This window comes from Dreissena polymorpha, chromosome 2 (assembly GCF_020536995.1).
Source record: "Dreissena polymorpha isolate Duluth1 chromosome 2, UMN_Dpol_1.0, whole genome shotgun sequence".
Lineage (NCBI taxonomy): Eukaryota > Metazoa > Mollusca > Bivalvia > Myida > Dreissenidae > Dreissena > Dreissena polymorpha.
The window spans coordinates 69371334-69395696 of NC_068356.1; the positions used below are offsets into that span (position 1 = coordinate 69371334).

Here is a 24363-nt window from a genome sequence, read left to right on the forward strand (position 1 = left end):
GCAATTATATTTAACAAGAGAAAGAAATTCAAAATATGCTCTGGTATATGTTTGTTTGAAAAGAATGTTAAAAGCAGGCTACAGCTTGCTTAGATTTATTGTTTAGAAATTAACGAAGCTGTCGGCTCAAATGTGGCTAATTCTGTGCACAAATTTTGCTAAAAACGCTTTGTTTTGTTTTTCTTCAGTTTCATAAGTAAAAGCGTTGTATATATGAGCTACAAATAAATTAGCTTCATAATATATTTATTTAATATATAATAAAATAAAACGGTTTCCTGTAAATAACCTGTAAAACCTAAAATCATTATGTCAGCATAGACCTTAATGTTTCTGCCGACCTCGACCACATTTATGTGAATTAATTTACATAATTGTTAATTACATGTTTATGGCTTTCAAAAATTAGGTAATAATTGCCCGCAGACTTTTAAGTACTTGCAGAAAGGGCTTGCTGATTTTATAATCATTACAAACAGACAGATGGAACCTGAGGGTGCATATGTGCACTTAATGTGCTAGCTTTGACATTCCTTATCTTTTTATCGTTTTAAACTGTGATATTATCACATGTATTAAAGATTAAATGCAATTTGTGCAATATTAATGATAGAAACTAATATTTGTGTATGAACAAGCAAGTGGCTGTATGCCCAGTGCAATGTTTGGTACATGCCCTTCTCACCTAGGCCATACGGGTTTGATGCCTGCCCCAGGTACATGTGACTGTTCAGTTCACAGTCACCATACCAGAACATGGAGCTTCTTGAGGATGTTCAGATTTCCCCACAGTACAAGACCACACCCAAAATTGACTTTCTTTCAGTAAAGACTAAGTAACTTCAAATTGCAGCTACCGGTATAATTTTAAAAAATCAAATTTTCATGCATCTAGTTCATTAAAACTAAATAAAAAGTGCTTTGACACATTCTGAGTCCTCACATCATGATGTCTCAGTTGACAAAGGACCTCATAAACTTCAAAATACACAAACTCATGTATTAACAATTATACAAAATTAACAAACCCAGCAATGTTTGAACAATGCCAGCTGCACACTAAATATGGAGGGATGGAGGTTAATGCCTTAATGGATTTATTGTGTTGTTTTTTCGCCCACTTCTGTGAGCATGTAACAGCTGTCTAAAACAGAAGAAAAGCCTGTGTCACAGTTTCTCAGAGACGACACAAATAGCAAGCTCTTAATGAGGCTGATAATCCCCTTGACCTAAGCCCTCAGATATGGAGCATGTCCACTTGATGTTAGCTAATCTGAATCGTCCAATAATTGACCAAAATGAATACATGGGAAAACTGTGTTTAAAAATGTGCACAGGATAATCGTGGACACCACTTTCTGCCTAAACTGGATATTCCCTAATTTAAGAGCCTTCTTTTAAACGAAAAATACAATAAAAGTGGAAAGTGTCAACCCTCAGACTAGCCTGCTCAAACTGCACAGGCTGATCTTGGACCACAATTTGATGCATTAAGCCTCATTTTCCCAGAGTGTGGCTCACATGTTGCTTCAATAGATATCCTCCAATGTAAGCTTGAATGAACACCCATTGCTCATATAGATATCCTCCAATGTAAGCTTGAATGAACACCCATTGCTCATATAGATATCCTCCAATGTAAGCTTGAATGAACACCCATTGCTCATATAGATATCCTCCAATGTAAGCTTGAATGAACACCCATTGCTCATATAGATATCCTACAATGTAAGCTTGAATGAACACCCATTACTCATATAGATATCCTCCAATGTAAGCTTGAATGAACACCCATTGCTCATATAGATATCCTCCAATGTAAGCTTGAATGAACACCCATTGCTCATATAGATATCCTCCAATGTAAGCTTGAATGAACACCCATTGCTCATATAGATATCCTCCAATGTAAGCTTGAATGAACACCCATTGCTCATGTAGATATCCTCCAATGTAAGCTTGAATGAACACCCATTGCTCATATAGATATCCTCCAATGTTGGCTTGAATGAACACCCATTGCTCATATAGATATCCTCCAATGTAAGCTTGAATGAACACCCATTGCTCATATAGATATCCTCCAATGTAAGCTTGAATGAACACCCATTGCTCATATAGATATCCTCCAATGTAAGCTTGAATGAACACCCATTGCTCATATAGATATCCCCCAATGTAAGCTTGAATGAACACCCATTGCTCATATAGATATCCTCCAATGTAAGCTTGAATGAACACCCATTGCTCATATAGATATCCTCCAATGTAAGCTTGAATGAACACCCATTGCTCATATAGATATCCTCCAATGTAAGCTTGAATGAACACCCATTGCTCATTCATTTACATAATTATGTGAACCTAAATATTGAACTTTAATGACTGTTATGCTTCTTGTATGATCGTAACATACATACAATAGTTTGACTAGTTCCAGGCTTTTGCCTGTCTTGTTTACTGTCACTTATTGTTGCTTTCTTTTATATTTTCAGACCTGATTTCTGGGATGACATTGGCCAGGGAAAGAATCAATGTAAGTTTGTCTTAAATGTACATTTTTATCAATTTAGATGCAGCATTTAATTCATATATTTCTTTCACCCAGGGCCCAAGACAATTAAAGTTCTCAACTGAAAATATTGATCAATTAGAATGCTTCTTAGTTTGTGCTTTAATTTTCATTCACTCACTATTTGTTGTTAAGACAAAGATTGAGCTTTAACTGTAGAAAAGTAATCATCATCATGGGACAATTATCTTCAACTCAAATAGCAAGCTTGCCCTGTTTGATTGTGGATTAAACTTGAGTGGGTCCACCAGGAGCAAGGATTCCTGGAGTGCAAAGTTTTAATGAAACCCTTTATCACTAAAATACATATTTTGAGGCATTTGTAGTCCCTTAGAAAGTTAAATTTAATTAAAGACCTTTCTTACAAGATTCATTAGTTTTAAAGGCTTCATTTACAACCCTTGGATACTGATGAGCAGCACTACTTTGCTCTTGAGTGGGAAAGGGTTAAAGGAAGAGTTATTAGCAACATTCTGAGATAATTGGGCTTAATGCATGTGTATAAAGTGTCCTCACACTTTCCACTTAAACTGGAATTCCGCTTAGAAGAGACTTCCTTTAAACAAACAATTCCATTAAAGCAGAATGTGCCGTCCGTAAATAGAATGTGCTTACTGCACTGGCTTTTCTGGGACGACACTTAACGCACACGCATGTAGACCCGTTTTCACAGAGTCTGGCTCAAATGAAGTCTGATGAGCAGTATCTAAGTGCAAAAGCAAAAATCCAAAATAAAAATGTATTCTTCTAATTAAAGAGGGTACATCTTATGTCTGGCATTTCCTGTTGATGGTAGAGACAAAACGGTGGCGAGATGTGCATGCATTTTGCTGTTGTGATTTACTAGATGAAAATGGTATCAGCGTCTCTCCAGCAAATTCGAATAAAAGTCATATTTGGTTGGAGTATAAGGCTTTCATTGTCAGTCAGGGAACCCGAAAAATTCCTTGCTAAGAATGCGACATATTGTTACCATACAAAAAGCTGCATTGTGATGTTACACATTTTGTCACATTCTGTTACTTGCAAAAAACATGTTGGGAAGGTTAAAGTGCACTATTAGCTGGTTGCACATGGGAAAGATATAAATATTTGCTAGTGTTGCTTTTTTTTAGGGTAAACTTTTGTTAAAAGTATACAGGTTTAATAAAAAATTGTGCTTTGTTTGACCACATTGAGTATATACAAGCAATGTAACTATTATCACGTAACAAAATACGTTCATATAATATGATGTTATACCCAGATGTTCAAACTGATGCTGTAAATAATGCCTCGCATTGTTGGCATTTGCTGTCAACATTATTTTGACTTGATGATGCTAATAGGACTTGCACGTTGTTTTTCCCCCCAGCTCTTTGATGCCAGTGGTAAATGACAGGGGATGTTATTGCCAATCATGCAAGCTTTCTGTTGTTATCATCTGGTATATAACGGAATAATAGAGGCAATATAGCTGCGTTCTGGGAAAACGGGGCTAAATGCATGTATGTAAAGTGTCCTGCCAGATTAGCCTGTGCATTTTGCACAGTCTAATTAAAAATGATATTTTCTGCTTTTATGGATTTTTTTTTTAAGGAAGTCTCTTCTATAAATGAAAACCAATTCTAGGTGAATAGTGGCGTCCCTGATAAGCCTGTGTTGATGACAGGCTAAATGTGTTATGACAGTTATACGAGTTAGACTCTGTTTACCCTGAGAGAGAGGCTAATATATATATTCCATCCCTCTATGATTCCAGACGATATGTGTCGTGTTCTGAGAAAACTGGGCTTAATTCATGTGCGTAAAGTGTCGTCCCAGATTAGCCTGTGCAGTCCGCACAGGCTAACCAGGGACGACACTTTCCGCTTTAATGGTATTTTTAGTTTCAAGGAAGTCCCTCCTTACCGAAAATCAAGTATAGGCGGTAGGCTAATCTGGGATGACACTTTACGCACATGCAATAAGCCCAGTTTTATCAGAACGCGGCTCATATACAGGGTTGAATGTGAAACTGGTTTAACTGCCAAACCTTTCAGTTGGATACTCTGGTTTCACATTCAAGCTGCAAACTAGTTTAACTGGGTTGTTGCAATTCAATATCAATGAAAGTGGTTCTTGTGACTTTAAATCTCTAGAGCATACTTTACCATGTTTTGCTAAACTTATATTTTAAATTAAAATGTTTGTGTGATAGAACAATACAATTTCATTTGTTCACTCTAGCCCCTTCCCTGACATAGCACCCAAATGAACCTGCATCCAAGGCCCCTCTGATTATATTCATTTACTTATTATAACTTTATGACAGTATTTAGGTAAATCAAAGTAGCAGGGGGAGGGGGGTCTCCTTTCCATATTTATGCACAACCCTTTCAAAATAGGTAAAACGTTTTTGTTCTTTTTTTATTTATCAATATTCTTTTAAATATTATTGGCTATTGACAATTGTATATAGTAACAATTACATTATTACTTGGTATTATACATCAAATTGTCGTTAACTAAGAACATACATCATGGAATATATGGTTAGTAGATGCTGGAATGTAAATACTTAAATAAAATAAAGTTACTTGAACTGTACAAGGTTAACCATCCAACAATTTTTATTGAAAGAAAGCCCCCCCCCCCCCCCCCTACCCTTTTTCCGACCCACACCCACCCAACCCGTCAGCAATTTTTTTAGTCTGACTTAATTGTTAGATTTTGCTCAGAAGAAATTTTTGAACGTTTTGTCATCTTTAATTAATATAAAAGTAATTAAAACCAGATAAAAACAGATGTAAAAACTTAACTATCATGCCCCTGTGAAATAACCAGTCAAAACATGTTCGACCATGTTTCAACCATGGTTAACCATGTTTTATAAACATGTTTGACCACAAAATGACCATATTTAAACAATGTTTGACCATGTTTCATGCTGTGGTTTATGGCCACTCTTGTGACCATGGATGACCAAGGTTCATTGTCAAACCATGATAAACCTCGTTTCATGATTCTGTACATAACCATGCTGTACCATGTTTCATAGTCCACCTGGTTTATGAACGCTCTGATGACCATGATTCACTCTCAGACCATGATAAATCTTGTTTCACTTACCTAAATAACCATGCTCTACAATGTATCATAGTCCAAATGGTTAATGCCATCCTAGTAACCACGTTTCATCGTCAAAACTTGTTTCATGATTCTGTAAATTCTCATGGTCTGAAACCATGATCAGCCACGTGTCAAAACCTGATGAATATGGTCAACTATGTTTCAAGTTATTAAATAAAGTGTTAACTTTCATAAAAAACAAAACTTGTTGGCAACTGATTCACATACAAAAATACCCCTTAGAAATGTTCTGAAATATTTAGTCTTACATAATCAAAACATAAATCCCCCATTAAATGAACAGAATTTACCGATGGTAATTTCAGTTGCCCCAAATGAGCAGCTTCGTTCAAAGCAAGACATAGACATGTAAAGATGGACAGGAGATGATCACTAATTTCTCATCACTATTTCAATAGTCTGAGTCAAAGCAGCATAAAACAAATAAAAAACTGAAAACTCCTTTTTATAACCTTAATTGAACTGAAAGGCAAGTTAACAAATAAACAGCAAATTGAGTCACACACTCAAGACAGTTAAATGTTGCCCTTAACACCTCCGATTTTAAAACTGACTTGTGCTCACTACATCACATTTATGCTGTCATTTAACAGTAAACATCATTGGTGAACATTTTTGAACAGTGTTTGAGACACTTAAAAGACAAATTGACCAAGATGACCATTGAGTTCACTCCAGGGGGACTGTATTTTGCATGGTTGCACATTCTGGTACTCGTTGCTGGTTTTTTATCTGATCTGCAGTAAATTGGTTCCTTTCCAAAGCCACCAGTTTTGACAGCTCATCTCGTCTTGACAGCCCTGAAATAAAACATATAGCTTCAAAATGTTATAACAAAATGTCAGGACGGTAAAAAAAACAATCAAGAATAAACAGATAAAACATACGGTCATCTTAATGAAATCCTGTTAGTAATAAACAATGCCAGAGTTTAATTAATCAATGATGACAAGTCATTTACTTTTTAATTCATATAAAAAAAGACATATCTTTAAAAAAGATATACGGCGTTGATTGTGGTTGGAGTTTATGGAAGGTAAAGATTTAAATGAATGAGTTCAAGGATAGCTAATATCTTTTTCTGTGCAGTTTTTAGCTGCATCAAACGCAGTACGGGATGTTACGCGGAGTTTATGCGGCTTATTTTACATTATTACATATTGCTGGTCATAAACCTATAGATACAAAACAGAAAACCAAAGTCAACCGGCCACACGCGAAGTCTCCGTACATATATTAAATATGTATACGCGTGTTCTTCGAACAAACCTGTTTGAGTGGTTTATCGGGCATTGCTACGTGTATTTGATTCGATTTTTAACAGTATCGAGAATCATCGCGCTCATACTTAATACATTAGTCAATATGCTGCAATAATACATTAGTAAATATGATGGAATAATTCTTGTTAATTAATTAAAAATAATATTTATCATGGTATTGTTGAAAACACATTAAGAATCTATTATTGACATGCCATAAAATAATATCGCTGGATATCTTCATTTCACATCTTTCTGGTGGTAAAGAAAATTCCAGTTCACCTAGTTCACGCTATAGCGTCTTTATTATATAACTATTATGTTACTGACCGCGAACTCCGAACAGCACATAAGGTCTGACCTGTATATAAACTCTGACATTCAAACACACCCCCTGCGAAATGTTGTTCTGCAGTTCACGAATAATTCGTGAACAGTTCATGAACTGTTTGTGAACTGAGTTCATGAACTGTTCACAAATAGTTCGTGAACAGAAAATGAGCCACGTCTGTGAAAAGTTCTTGAAATTTTAGTGCATGAACTGTTCATGAACACTAATGACATGAAGTGTTCATGAAATATTCTTGAAACCTAATGGCATGAAGTGTTCATGAACTATTCTTGAACCCTTATGGCATGAAGTGTTCATGAACTATTCTTGAACCCATGTGGCATGAAGTGTTCATGAACTATTCTTGAACCATTATGGCATGAAATGTTCATGAACTATTCATGAACATCAATGGCATGAAGTGTTCTTGAACAGTTCATGAACAACACAATTCTTGAAAAATTCTTCAGGGTTTTGCTGTTCATGAACAGTTCATGAACATTTTCCTTCTATTTTTCAATGGCTCATTTTCTGTTCACGAACTGTAAGTGAATAGTTCATGAACCATAGTTCTTCAAGAGTTCTTGAACTGAGGTGGCATGAAGTGTTCATGAACTATTCATCAACAAGAATTTGTAAATTTATGCAAAGGTTATCATAAGTGTTACTTAAGCTCAACAAACAGGTCAGGGTAAGAAGAAACAAGTCTTGTATTAGCACTTAACATATTGAGAGCAACATATAACAATAATTTAAATATAACACTAATAACTGAGATACAAGTGGTTTGATAATTCTCTTTAAATTTCATAATACAACTTTGCACTATATGTTCATGAATAATTCATGTATTGAAAAGATTATGAATAGTCTCAATTTCAGTTCAAGAATCATTTACTAATCAATGGTTTCCCTGAAATGGTAACACTTACAGTGCCAAAGAACTTGAAATGGAACCAATGGCTGATCAGTTCAGCCGGTAATTTATTAAAGACTTACATTTTTTAATATACCATAAACCATGTGCCTTCCGTTTCAACTTCCTGTGCACACAATATTCTTTCTTTGTAAAAACAGCAATGCAATGTACATTGAGTTCTTGATATCATCTTAAACTGTTCTTGAAATAAGATGTCCTTAAAACGTTCTTAAACTTGTCTTTTAAGTCTTCCAAGAACAATGACAGATCCTTTTAAGAACATATTGGATTCTTAAAAAGTCCATCATACGTTCAAAAACATTGTGTAGACCTGTTTAAGAACATCAGAAGGAAACATGTTGTTCAAAAAAGTTCTTAAAGTGTTCAAGAATAGTTTAAGAATAATTCAAGAACAGGAAAGGTCCTTAAACAGTTATTAAAGTGTTCCTGAAGGCAGTTCTTGAACAGTTCTTGTACAAATGTTCTTAAAATTCTCTAGAACAGGTCAAGAACTCTAACTTACAGTGGTGAAAGTACTATGCATATTCATACTAACTTCACAGGTTTCACAAATCTGCAAGATTTGTATGCTAGACATTTCAATATTACTTTCAAAAATATGTATGAAACATCTAGCACAAAGGAATTCATGAATTATTCATGATGGATCCTTAAAGTCTGTCTCAGAAAAGTCATTAGAAATACTTGTGCATGAAATGTTCATCACTAAGTATTTATGGTTAGATGAAGAACTGTTCATGAACTTTGAAATGTTCAACAATAATTCATAAACAGTTCATGAACATGTCTTAAGAACAGTTCATGTCCAAAAGTTCATGAACCAAGCTCAGGAACTTTTTCAGAACCGTTCATGAACAGTTCTTGATTGGCTTGAAGTGTTCATGAAATCATGAACAACATTTCGCCGGGGACTAACCGCGAACTGACCCTTATACCTCGCGGGTTGAAATGCAATGCATTAAAGTGAGGCATCGCTTCCATTGCTCTTTATACTTTTACATATAACATGTTGACAGGAATATGGAAGTCAGTACTAAATATGAGAACATCGCCTTTAAGTACACAACGTTCTCGCGCTGAAAATCCTCTGAAAATAAAAGGTGCACGCACAAACTGTATTGATGTCGAGATTTAGTGTAAAACTGTTCTATCTATTAAGCCTTTTCATTAGAGATAAAACTGTTTCATCCTGAACACGCAGTAAAACAGTGTTACAAAGACGCGGACATGTTTCCAATGTTCTAGTGGTATTATCAAATCAGCCAATGCAGTCAATGGAGTGTATTCATCTGTACTTGGCCGCGGGAAGTTTCATTTGAATTCTATTGGACGCTAACAAAGGTCAGGCTAAGGTGAAAAGCTGGCGTATACAGCTAACGCCGAAAAATAGCTAAAAAACAAAACACAAACAACACATCTTGTTTTAGGACAATGAATACTGATTTGCAATTTAATAGTGAGTAGACAACATTGAAAGTCATATACAGAGCAGACAAGAAGTATTATAAACATATTGTGGCATATTGATGATCTTTGAACCAAATTGTGACCTTGACATTGAAGCTAAGGGCAACAAACCTCCTTCTGCACATCGTTTAACAGTTGTAGGTATTATAATTTGTGCAAGTTTTTCATTGAAATCTGTGAAAAGGTATAGAAATTACAGGGTGATAGATGTTTCATCACACTACAGTTTCGTCATACTTATTTTGTGTACGGGGGGCGTGGAGGCTTCGTCACACTGATATATAGTAGTGTATTATACATCTATTGACGTTGAATAATAGTTTTTGTTATGTGAATAAATAAACTGAAATATATTAAGTGTTTTGTTTGTTTTTTTAGTGTGATTGAATATTTTATTGTGACAAAATATGGTTTTAATTGTCAATATAATTGAAATGAGTTATGCTATACTTTTATAAAAGAGTATCTTGATTATTTTTACCGTTATTAATTTTAATTTTTTTTGTGTACAGGGCTCGAATTTAACTCTTTTTTTCTACTTGCAAAACATTGCAAGCAGCTTTAATACCAACTCGCAAAATCAAAAACATTCTCGAAAATTTTGCTGGAAACATTATTTAACTTCGTTTTTTTTACTCAACGGTTAACTTTGCTTTATCTTTCGTATTGTTATTTACGCCTGTGGGCAAAAAGAAACTAGTTATTTTTCGCTTTGACGCCATGTCTGTTCAAGTTCAATGAACACGTGTGAATTAGTATTTTAAATTTCTCTGAACCAATACAATCCGCGTATCTGTACTATAAGTATACCAGTCTACATACAAGATGTGGGCTTCCGCATACGGGTATATGGACGTTCTATGACCTACGGTTTAGCGTTCAGAACGTCAAGCACATTAGCAATATTACTTTTTTTTTCACTATTTCTTTACTCGCAAAAAATTACTAGTGGCTTAAAACTTAACTCGCAATCCGTATTTTTCACTCGCATTTTGCCAGTGTGCGAGTGTTAATTTCGAGCCCTGGTGTAGTAAAGACTAAAAACCATGAATGATTGTCAACCATGGACAATCTTTTGACTGTAAAAATTCCAGAGTAAATCATTTTATATACTTAAAATCTAACATTATAATGCTTACAAAGTTAAAACCAGACACTGGTTATACAATGCAATGTTTATAAACTTGAATTTGACAATTTTTTTAACTGACCGTATTTCATGGTCCAGAAAACATGGTCTTTTTAACATCGTCAGACCATTGTCCAATCATTGCTGATCATAGTCATGATAGACCAGAGTCAGAGCCACAGCCAACGGCACAGTCAACCATGTTTTGACCATGTTTAACCATGTTCAAACATGATTCAAGGTTTACATTTCACTGGGGTGGTATTTTGTGACAATTCTAACTTTAAGTTCCTGTTTGTTAGGAAACAGTCATCAATAAAATCTCAATAAAATCTATCTTATTTGACAGAGATGAATTTATTAGACAAAAATTGTAAGTGATAAGGTAATGTAATTTTTTTATACTTCATAATAAAAAATATACAGAATGCATATGATTCAATTCCTGACATTGAGCAGTGAATCATGAACAGAAAATTCATTCTGGTTGTCCTATATGATGAATCACTTTCCGTTGAATTTAGTCTTTGGCTGAATGTAGTGAATTTCCACAAACAAGATGAAAACCTATACCCATTCCTTATTAAGTTCGAGAAAAAATACTTGGAAAACAAAAGGAAATGTTGAACAGAACAGACAGTTTCCAATTTGTTTAAGATAATGAATAAAAAAAAATTGTAATGCCCCCATAAGAAATTTATTCGGTTTTATGTTTCTTTGATTTCAAAGTATCTTTTCAACAATACGAAAGATAAAAATAACTGTTGTTTTTTGTTTTCAAAATGGGACATCATTAAGAACTCATCCATTGTTAATTAAGTCATTTTTTTCCATAAGGCTATTTGCAACTTTCATGACCAAGTATTATCACAGATCCTTTTTTATGTTGGGATTTCCATCTTTATTGATACATTGGAGGGGAAAGTGACAGGAAGTCTAGAACTGTTGTCATTCCCACAATGATTATTAATGAATTTTGGTTATTTGAGACCTGTAATGTAGCAAGAAATCACCATGTTGAATCACCAGCCGTAATGGGAACAAAGCATTTCTTTGTAAACAATGATTCAATGTTTTGGACATCATATGGCTGAGAATATTTTTTTTATTGAAAAGGATACGTTTTTAAGGCTTTTAAATGCAATAATATAATTATCAAAGTGTTTATATTATCAATATAAATGAATAATTCTCTCCTTCCTTGTTATTATGCCCCCGAAGGAGGGCATATAGTGGTAGGACAGTCCATCTGTCAGTCTGTCTTTCCGTCACACTTTGCGTATAGGTTTTGTGTTAAGGTTTCGAAAAATGCTCATAACTTTTATGTCACTTCAGATAGTAACTTGATATTTGGCATGCACGTGTATCTCATGGAGCTGCACATTTTGAGTGATGAAACAGCAAGGTCATCCTTCAAGGTCAAAGGTCAAATATATACAGCTTCAAAGCGGCGCAGACAAACACATAACTTGTTTATTGATGTTTTACAATAATCATATCTTCCGAGTTTAACAGTTCTCTATAATAGGAAAGCTATCAACATAACTATCATCAAGGTAATTACCACTATTTTCTTTCATAAGATGGGAATTATATAGCACTTTCTTGCTCAAAAACGTTTACAATTTTGTCGAAAATTTATGTTCTGAATATCCCATCATATTGGCAGAATAAATTTACCGCAGTTTCCTAATAGAATTATAATTCAGGTTGGGCACAAATTTTCTGCCATAACAATTTACATCACCAGTAATCAGATTATAAAGTTTTCAAATGGATTTCTTATCCTTTACATCATAATTTATGTCCTTTTCAAAGATTTAGACAAGATATGTACGCAATCATTTATTTTTGGCACAAGCTGACAGTTCCCACATGGCATTTGTGCAGCTTATGTAACCATGTTAATTTGGTAACTGTGGCAGCAAGTTACCATGGTAACAAAGGCCCTGAGATTCCCTGAAACCTGTTTTAATGCCTAAAACTTTTTGGTTGAGGTTAAAGTTCCTGGTTTAGCAGCATTGATGATAATTTTTATTCATATCACAACTCATTTCAGTCACATTGGTCAATTTACCAACTCACACTTTTACTGGGTTTGTTTATTTACCAATATCAAATAAAACAGACCAATCTCCACCCAAGTAATGTGGCTAGGTAGGGGCTGTAACCCACTACCCTCCAACTTGTTCCCTGCTCAACCTTCTGAGCTAACTGGCCCATTTAATTGCCTTTTATGCTAAAGGTCTAGTCACAGCATTGGGCTTGTGAGTTCCTAAATGTTTGTCATGTTCTCAACATGAACCTGGTGTAAAAGTTTTGCAATACGGGATGGACTGCAGACACTACTTGGCAAATCAGAAACAACTTGACATGTCCAAGAAAGGCAGCCAAACACTTCTGACAATTGTTAGGTTTGGACCCTTTACCTTTGTAATAACATTGCCATATTTGAATAGAGCCAGGATGTTGGGAACTATATTTGAATACAATCAGGATGTTGGTTACTATATTTAAATACACTCAGGATGCTGGTTTCTATATTTGAATACAATCAGGATGTTGGTTTCTGTATTTGAATACAATCAGGATGTTGGTAACCTAAATCTAAACTATGTTTGCTCTATATTAGAGTTATTAATTAATAGTATTCACCATTTTATTTGCAGCCAGTGATATAATTAAAGAAACCCATTTTCTCTTTAAAGATGCCCACAAAATCTGCCCAATGCCTATACATTGAATGGTACTGTAAGATAAGACTAGAAAATGCATAGATAAGCTACAACATGGGTCCATTACATTGTACTGGTTTTCTTTTTTTTCTGGGAAATGTTTTCTGAGAGATGGAAATTGTGTCTGAATAATTGAGAAGAATGAAAGCTCATGGATGCTGACATTTGTTACAGTGGCTGACCACTGGCCTAGTGAGTCAGAAGCATTGAAAACTTCTAACAAGTTCTGGCAGTTGGCTCATTTATTTATTTACAGTGGAATGACCCACCGCTCTGCTGTGTAGAACTGAAGTAATGGTAATAATGATACATAATCAAATGAATTGATGATAAAAACTATTCACTATTATGTAACCTATTTTGGACAGCTGTGCCATTTAGATTTCACAAATTTGAGTGATGAATAATTATGAAACAGCTTTTTGCAAGTAAGAAAGAACTGGGTTAAATAGAAAAAAACACAATGCTTTAATTAGAAAATTACGCTTTTAATTAAGTTAAATGCCATTTATTTTTATTACATGTATATGCTTAACTGGAGGATACTAAAAAATAAAGTAACTGGTGGAATTTGGGTTTTGGTAAGATTGCATTTAACCTGCATTGAAAGGCTCAAAGCTGAACTTGAATGTGTGGGTACAGTGGTGAAATGTTGGGCCACATGAGATGGTGGAGGTAGATAAGGGCCATGAACTGATGGTGGTCCTGGGTACTGATATGAGAGAAGACTGTTGGCAGATGACAATGTGTTTTAGAGGAAATCACCCAGAGAACATTCCCATGCATTGAACCAAAACTTAGCTCAGCAGTCTGGATTTGTTAGGACAGCAGCACAGTGGAACTGGTTATCATGATGAACCCTGAGTGCATTGCCCTCCATTTAATGCATACAAAATCTGCATCAAAAACTTGATTGTCATGTGTTGGATGCACTTTTGGTAGTCACAAATAACAAACTATGTAACGTTTATACTTGAGTGTCGATTTCATCGCTATAATTGAAGTTTGCGTAGTAATTTAACTGTTCAAGAATAAGCATTTGACGAACCCTAGTGCAACTAATGGAATTTTGGAGTGGATAATTTGATTGAAGTTTGCATAGCAATTTTACTGTTTAGAATAAGCATTTTACGTACCTTGCTGCAACTAATGGAATTTGCCATGCATTTGAATTGATGTCATTTTGGAGTGGATAATGGGTTCAACCTTGTTCTTGGAAAAATTAGGCTCAATGCATGTGCGTAAAGTTTCATGCAAGATAAGCCTGTGCAGTCTGCACAGGCTAATCAGGGTTGACACTTATCACTTTTATGGAATCTTTTGTTTAAAGGTGGTCTCTTCTAAACAAAATTCAATGTAGCCGGAAAGTGTCATCACTGGTTAATCTGAGGTGATACTTTACGCCCATGCATTAAGCCCTGTTTTCCCGGAACAAAATTGAAGCTTATTTATGCTATCTTATTGGCTGAAGATATAGACTGGTTTGTGATGTCTTTCTTAATGGATGGAATCTGGACAGACTGGTTACATGTTCATTTCTGGGAATGATTCAGTCCTATATGTTACCAGACCTGACGTTTTCAAATTGGACATTAATTTGAGTGGAGTTTTCTAATTAAATTGAAATTGAGCATTGCAGATGGTTTAACAGAAGGGATCTGTTGTGATTCTTGTGTTTTCTTAGTGGATTTGACTGATGATAGATGGGAAGAAATGTGAAACACACAGCTGTTGGCTGTTACCCCAAGAGAGTGATGTGAACTAAGACATAAATTTCATTGGTATTTTTTTTTCTCAGCTGAGTTATTTCTTTCTTTGATTTTGTCTGTTTGCTTTTAAATTAAACGTATTGCAGTTTTGTATAACAATTATTTCAGTCTGAAATGCTATAATTTATTTATGCACGTCAGATACAAAAAGTCAACTTTTTTATGTGAATTATATGCTCAGACCAGGTTATGGATTTGTGTAAAACAAAACGTAAAAAGCCATGAAATGTAATGCTTGTAACTTCTAGCCAATGATGGATTGGGTAATTTGACATTTTTATCTCTGTATTAAGCAGGGAATCAGAGCTGATACAGTGATCTGCAATCCAGCCATTGTGCTAAAACGTTTTGTTGGAAATTTGAACTTCACCGATTTTTATGGGTATTCCACAAAGGACTCCTTGGTCACCTAGATTTGTGTTACAGAAGTAACACGTAACCATTGGATGTAGAAACCTGTCTCTGCCGTAACAAAGCATTTGGAATCAATACTTTTGAAAGGAAAGTCTTTTTCATGAGACCGGAGAACTTATCTTTTATGCAGCTTTAGAGTACTGGTTAACAATCAATTGTCGAGCAGTGTTTGCTGGGGTCACATTCTACCATATTTCACAGCTTAGGCAAGGCAGTGTTAGGAAGGATGGAGGATGCTAAATAGCCTGTGACCTGAAATGTTCATCAGGTTTTAGACTTCAAAGTTAGTTTGTGAATGAAAAAGATGAATGTACCACTATACAGGATGGAAAGAAGGGATTTTTGTGCAATAACTTTTAATTGTTATGGATTTAACAGGGGCATGTGAATGAAGGGGCAGAGTTTTATTTCCTAGATAAAGATAATCTTTCTCATATTATGGGAAAGACATTTTAAAAGTAGGTTTTTGTGAGTGGTTGAATTGAAGATTTAAAAATGAAACAACATTTTAGTGGGCTGCTTTGTTGACATAAGAGTTATTTACTGAATGCAGGCAATTTGGAGTCAAGATTGTAATCAGAATGGTTGAATGTTGTCTGTAAAGACGATGTACAAACAGTATTCGCGGGTGGATTTTCGTCTATTGCAAATATTTAACTTTTCATTAAACAATTAGAAAATTTCAAGGGTTTATAAAAAACAAACAGAAAAATGACAGTCAATATTGTTTAATGTGAAAAAAGTGAAGAAGTTATAAAAAACGACTAGACATTTTGTTATAAACAATTTTAAGGTATTTTTTTTACTGTTATGTTTTTGTGGATTTTATTAATAAGATATTGTTATTGTGTTGGATATCATCCGCAAACAAAATTTTGTCAAAAACTGAACCAAAAACCATTAAAAAAACGTCTGCACATGTCAGAATTAACTGCATCTGCACTTGCAGTTCCACTTTGACACACAAGAAAACATTTTTGTTTTTTACAAAAACTTTATGTAAATTGAAAGTGTGGGTATGAGTGAAGATGTAAAAAGTATTTCAATGATAAGTCAGTAAATTTGGAGCAAAATACACAAAAACACATTAGTGAATTTTATTCGAGATGGATGAGGATTCAAACCAGAATCAGAATATGGATTATGTAGAGTCCATTTTTGGGAAAGGAGACTTGGCAAACCAAGGTATATATCTTTTTTCATTTTGCAGCAAACATATATATGTAATTTACACAGTTCTGAATTTGCATAAGAAAATATTGTAGATAACTGTCAATTTTGGTTTAATTGATTGTAAAATGTACGTTTTCCTTAAATGTATAAAAAAAAATATTGGAATATGATGCTAATGCATTTTGTCAGACTACCTGGTATATGTGTAAACCAATAATGTCAAAGAAAAGCAAAAAAAAAAAGATTACACTGGCCCTGAATTATAGAATTAACCCCTGCAAAATGTTGTTCTGCAGTTCACGAATAATTCGTGAACAGTTCATGAACTGTTCGTGAACTGAGTTCATGAATTGTTCACGAATAGTTCGTGAACAGAAAATGAGCCACGTTTGTGAAAAGTTCTTGAAATTTTAGTTCATGAACTGTTCATGAACACTAATGGCATGAAGTGTTCATGAAATATTCTTGAAACCTAATGGCATGAAGTGTTCATGAACTATTCTTGAAACCTTATGGCATGAAGTGTTCATGAACTATTCTTGAATCCGTGTGGCATGAAGTGTTCATGAACTTTTCTTGAACCATTATGGCATGAAATGTTCATGAACTATTCATGAACATCAATGGCATGAAGTGTTCTTGAACAGTTCATGAACAACAAAATTCTTCAGGGTTTTGCTGTTCACGAACAGTTCATGAACATTTTCCTTCTATTTTTCAATGGCTCATTTTCTGTTCACGAACTGTAAGTGAATAGTTCATGAACCATAGTTCTTCAAGAGTTCATGAACTGAGGTGGCATGAAGTGTTCATGAACTATTCATGAACAAGAATTTGTCAATTTATGCAAAGGTTATCATAAGTGTTACTAAAGCTCAACAAACAGGTCAGGGTAAGAAGAAACAAGTCTTGTATTAGCACTTAACATATTGATAGCAACATATAACAATAATTTAAATATAACACTAATAACTGAGATACAAGTGGTTTGATAATACTCTTTAAATTTCATAATACAACTTTGCACTATATGTTCATGAATAATTCATGTATTGAAAAGATTATGAATAGTCTCATTTTCAGTTCAAGAATCATTTACTAATCAATGGTTTCCCTGAAATGGTTACACTTACAGTTCCAAAGAACTTGAAATGGAACCAATGGCTGATCAGTTCAGCCGGTAATTTATTAAAGACTTACATTTTCAAATATAACATAAACCATGTGCCTTCCGTTTCAACTTCCTGTGCACACAATATTCTTTCTTTGTAAAAACAGCAATCCAATGTACATTGAGTTCTTGATATCATCTTAAACTGTTCTTGAAATAAGATGTCCTTAAAACGTTCTTAAACTTGTCTTTTAAGTCTTCCAAGAACAATGACAGATCCTTTTAAGAACATATTGGATTCTTAAAAAGTCCATCATACGTTCAAAAACATTGTGTAGACCTGTTTAAGAACATCAGAAGGAAACATGTTGTTCAAAAAAGTTCTTAAAGTGTTCAAGAATAGTTTAAGAATAATTCAAGAACAGGAAAGGTCCTTAAAAAGTTATTGAAGTGTTCCTGAAGGCAGTTCTTGAACAGTTCTTGTACAAATGTTCTTAAAATTCTCTAGAACAGGTCAAGAACTCTAACTTACAGTGGTGAAAGTACTATGCATATTCATACTAACTTCACAGGTTTCACAAATCTACAAGATTTGTATGCTAGACATTTCAATATTACTTTCAAAAATATGTATGAAACATCTAGCAAAAAGGAATTCATGAATTATTCATGATGGATCCTTAAAGTCTGTCTCAGAAAAGTCATTAGAAATACTAGTGCTTGAAATGTTCATCACTAAGTATTTATGGTAAGATGAAGAACTGTTCATGAACTTTGAAATGTTCAACATTAATTCATAAACAGTTCATGAACATGTCTTAAGAACAGTTCATGTCCAAAAGTTCATGAACCAAGCTCAGGAACTTTTTCAGAACCGTTCATGAACAGTTCTTGATTGGCTTGAAGTGTTCATGAAATCATGAACAACATTTCGCCGGGGTAATAATGTGGGTTAAATAGTAATTTATTTTTTCCAAAATGTCAGTTATTTATTATTTACCCTAAGTTTAAGTAATGTATTACTTCCAAGACTTTCTCAATTTTAATTACAAGTTTATTGTGTACACATAATGTGTGCCGTGTTTTGTGCCGTTTGTTCTGTTTTAATGGGATGTTAGAAAGTTATAGAGATTCAACCAGCAAAGTACTATGTTGCAAAGCCGTCTGAAGAATAAATAATTTATGTATATATACTGTGATGATGATGATTATTTGATGGCGATCCCTTGGTAAAACTTGGGGTACTGTGCGATCCCTTGGTAAAACTCAGGGTACTGTGCGATCCCTTGGTAAAACTCGGGGTACTGTTTTTCCCCCAAAGATAGTGTGTGCGTACGCTGAATCTAAGGCAATTTATGACCTATAAAAACATTTTGTGGATTATCTAATATCTTTTCAGTTTAAGCAAATATTTGTTATTGGATACAAAAGATGAATTTAACAAGAAAATATTCCATACAAAATAAATCTAACAAGACAATATTCTTGACAAAAGATAAATTTAACAAAACAATATTTGATACCAAAGTTACATTTATAAGAATTTGTTAGTTACTGGGACTTATAATGTAAATTTCATGTAATAAAATAATTAGTCAGGAGTTATTTAGGGTTGCACCTGTAAAGGGTTCAATGAAGAAACCATGATATTAGTGGTCTGAATTTCCTATGAAGTAATCCCACATAAATGTTCTATAAAATTATTAAGAAATGGTAGTTAGTGACAATCCTGGGTGATTTGTTACTTGATAATTATGGTATATAAATTCTTATCTAATGTTAATATTCATCATTAATATAATATTCTCATTATTTTGGTAATTTCCTGCATTTAGCCTCATTATTTTCTCGCGTAATAGCAGTAGAATGTGACCTGATAAATTAACGTTATGTGACATTTGCAGTGAGTGCAACATATTTTGTGTTTATAATGGCAGTTGTTAACAACACAAAAGATTAGGTGAAAGATTAATTACGCAACAAAAGTCAAACATGGAGAATTCATTAGTATAAAATTTCAGCTTATCTGGGCTGGTAATTTTCTTACAGAAATCTGTTGGAAATAAATTGAAATAAAAAACTGCTATTTGTTTTGTTGTACAGATTGTGTTGACATTGATGAATGATGCTATAAAGCATTAAAAAGACTCGGTCAAATTAAGTAATTTTGCGGCAGAAACAGAAGTAAGGTGGGGATTGATGTCTTCGAACATTTTTAACTGGAATTGTGATAATCAATTGTTTTTTTGTTCTGCATTAATCATTTGTCCATAAAGCTGTGAAGCAATGAAAAAAAATAGAGTAATAATATTCTGATATGTATCTTATAAGCAAGACAAATGTTTTTGCAATTTTATCAAATTCTGGATAATAAATCATAATGTCTGGTTACCAAAGAATTTAAGTACAACCATTTTTCATATGATACATGCCTACTCAGTTGTTGTTGTTTTAGTTTGAAAATATCATAAGAAACTGAATTCAATCCCTCAAAAGCCTGTTTCAGTGATACTTAACCCGCTTTGTTTGCCACTAATAAAATATTTATACAGCCATAGCTCAGATTGGAATTGAGCATAATGTAAGAGAATGAAATTTCCTCTTGAGTAAGTTGTATGTTTTTCATCTGCTAATCGTTCTGCTTCCCTGCTTTGTACAATTGACCACTGATTTTGTTTTCAAAACATGTTGTCATTTATGCCAAAACTGTAAATGGGTCCGAATGATCCTTGTTATAAAAATATTGATGTGTTGACATTTCTACTTAAGTTGACAAATCTAACCAGCATGTGGTCATTTTTAAGGTCGTAAATGTTTGCTGGTTTGAAACAGGCAACTAGGAATAATATGTTGACAATGTACATGCGGTCAGTGTTTAAATTGGTCAATAAACATGTCATAAACAACTTGAGACCAAGATTCAAAACGGTTTTATGCCAATAAAAACATACTTGAGGGCAATGCAATTTTAGTGTGTTTTGTGGACAAACAATGACAAATCTAAGGCTATGAATAGAGATCAGTTTGGATTTAGGTCACACTGCTTTCAGTGAATGTGTACTTCATTTTATAAAAAAAAATCAATATTTAATGTTGTAAATAATAATATATTTTTAGCACAAGCCTTAAGAATGTCTGGCTAGAATCTGTGTAAGTTTAAAGGTACTTGATGAAAAATCAGCTCAGAGTGGGTGAATATTTTGATCAATTAATGCATGTTGATCATGTACACATAGGTAAACATTGAACGATATGGGTAAATCATGTTCAGTCAATGATAGCAAAACAATGTGCTTCCCTGGCCTCAGAATCAATGGCATGTTGATAAACTTGCAGGCTTCATTATCCGAGCCAGTAAACAGAGCCAGTCTGATAGTGGAATGTAGCCTCACTGATATGAATGAAGTACTGTGCCTCACAGTAAGGTTAATTGTGGTGTTACTGTGATTAGAATTTGATCCTTTAATTGGTCAATAATTGGTTGCAGACAGTGCCAGAAACACAGCACCATATGATAATCTGGCCTACCATGCCAAATGCCTTCTGCATTAAGGCCTCTGTCAATTAGAGATAAGGATTGTGTGCTGGTTAACCCAAGAGCCCCATCTTTGTCATTACCTTTCTATTTGGTAGCCAACAGTTTTCACCTAGGAAAGTACTAATGGTGTTGTGTAACCTTTTTAATTAGTTGCCAGTTACCATTCTTGTTGTTAATAAAATTATTTTGGCTGAAAGTTTAAATTTAAAATCAAGTTGTTAAAAGTTGTTTCCACATTTCTGTCACTAATTTCTAACATTAATTTTGAAGATTTTTTTAAAGTTTTTATTTAATCTACATTATCCAGAATGTTGCCATAAGGAATCAGTTTTCATAATTCCAAATGTTTTCAAATGCGTTGAGCTATAAACTCTGTCTGCCCGACAACTTTTACAACATTTTGTAGTCTGTGTAACATCTTTGCGCCAATAAATTAATTTTTAGTCGAACACTTCTGGTACATGAGCAGTTCTTTCCTGTAATAAACAAAATAAAAGAGATAATGAGACAGTTCTATTGCATTGATAAGTCTTGCGTTGCAAATAAAGAATGCATTTATACATATCTCAATTCCAAAGAGGCAAAATCGCTCTCGGATTCTGATGCTCTTATCTGGCCTGGACCAATCTCGGTTTGCGCAGTCAGCTGTCCGTGGATTTCACATAAAATGCCAGACTGTCGGCATTTTTTGTGTGACGAACAGCAAAAACTGTTTTTTGTGCTAATTTATCTGGATAATTCTGCCGACCGAGGTTTTAGAAAGATTTCGTGCAATAATAAGAAACACATTTCGAGACAGTAGGGGAGATGTGTTTGTTGTAATTACAAGTTTGTTTGCCGTTTTAATTGCCTGCATTCTGCTGTAATGACAGCTATCATAAAAGAGGAAAATGTACATTTCTGCCTATATAATTTGCCTTCTTACAATTGCCTTGATGTGAAGTGAAGGGATGTATATAATGAAAACAATTAAGTCATCATTGCCATTTGGAAGCAGATCTTTTTTCAAAGTCTTTCACATGTTGTGCATCTATTATGTAAAATATATTAAGATGTTATGTTTTGCTGCTGAGGTGATTTTTTTCTCTCTTTTTCAGAATAAAATAAGCATTATATTACAATAAGATGTGTATGTTAATTTTTTTCATTTCACTTTCATTTCACTTTTTTTAAGAAACCTAAGTTTGTAAGAGCATTTTAGTAAAAAGTAGGTTTAATATGCCATGATTCTAGATTATACTTTTTTATGTAGTACAAATATGAGATTATACAAGTTTCCCCTCAGTTGGAAAGATAGAACCATGGGTCAGACAGGTAGAGCAAACTCACAGAAGAGTGATCACTATCTAAGGTAGCAGTTGTCTAGAAGAATTATAATATATCTGAAAATGTTTTTGTTCAGTTTTTTGGCTCTGGGAATTTGGTGCCGATGAATCAGATATGGCATGCCCGAGCAGATGAAAAATATATCACCATCAAGAAAAATATATCATAGGAAAGGTTATAGTAAATCCAGTGAGATATAGGCCCTGCCTTCTTGCTATTCCCTCTTATCCATCTTGTGAAATAGGGCTTAAAGAGTAGAATGGTTTTTGCATAATTAAAGACAGCCATTATGAAATGGGACGGAATGGGGGAATGCTCGCAGACCTAATGAAGACAAGTAAATCAAAACTCTGCCATTCAAAAATATTACCCGAATCCTTCCCTCTGGAGGGCTATTCGGTTTGTAAACTTTTAAAAATGAAAAAATGAGATATGCTGCATGTTGCGTGATAGACTGCAGTTTCATGGACAAAGTGGTAAATGATTTGCCATTACGCTATGTGTAAGATGATAAATTGTCTTCACAAATGTGTTCAGTAATTATTTAAAATAAGATAATCCGCATTTGTGTAGATTTATATGTTCTGTAAGATAATTAATGCTCCAAACAGTTGTCAGTATTATAAATCATCTTGAAATATGTGTATAACCATAATGCAAACACAATATTGTAATATAAATAACTAAAGGAGCATTAAACCATGATTATAAAAAATATATTCAGAGGTAAATATATTGTGGGAAAAGATTAACAAAGTTTATTTGTATCCTCATCTGTTTTGTTATTGAAGCATAAATGTGCTTGATTTTATAGGTCTAATAACTTCATAAGTTGAAACAGTGCATGCAATTAAACACCCCGCCAATGTTAATGCCCACGTAATTTCTTAATGAAAATGACTCTCTTCTGAGCGATTTAAAATCACGTATATTGTCGTCTAATCAGGATCATGCTGTGAAAGCAAAATCCGAAAGGTGTTTTTCATCAAGCGTTTACAGTTTGTTTGCTCAGTTGCTTTATAAGCTCTGAGAAGTTTGCATTCGAGTCTGAAAGCTTCTATAACCTCACGTTACTCCAGCTGCTGGCGTCTTGGATTCCCCATGTTCTCTAAACTTCCGGCTATAGGTAGCTGGCTATTGGAAGCCGCCTTCAGTTTGGATGCTATTGCCAATAGCTTGAATAGCTGTTTGACATTTTTCACCAGCATACACTCTCAGGCTTATAATCTAATTATAATAGGGAGCTGATAAAAAGATTGCCTGAACTGTTGGCTTCCTGCAGGGTGTCAAAAGTTTGTCAGACTTTCACCCATTATCATTGTTGTGGATGGTTATGGAAATGAGATGATGTTAAATGAGATGATGGCGATCTTTTGTGAAAAGTGAAGAATATGATATAATGATATAATCATTCGGTATGGTATTATTCACCATTTATCATGATAAGATGTCGTTGGTGTAATTAAGGAAGATTGAGTGATGAAG

General features: G+C 34.0%; 1 protein-coding gene across 5 annotated transcripts in view; it reads left to right on the forward strand.

Annotated features, from left to right (window-relative positions):
* LOC127867483 (inactive tyrosine-protein kinase transmembrane receptor ROR1-like) overlaps nucleotides 1-24363 on the forward strand; it is a 255390-nt gene that overhangs the window by 216697 nt on the left and 14330 nt on the right. For 4 of the 5 annotated variants that reach the window (XM_052408650.1, XM_052408651.1, XM_052408652.1 and 1 more), the window contains one exon: nucleotides 2496-2536. In XM_052408650.1, the coding sequence (XP_052264610.1) occupies nucleotides 2496-2536 (41 nt within the window). Of the gene's footprint in view, nucleotides 1-2495; nucleotides 2537-16610; nucleotides 16916-24363 lie in introns of those variants that run through there. The other variant, XM_052408653.1, reaches the window with a different exon arrangement.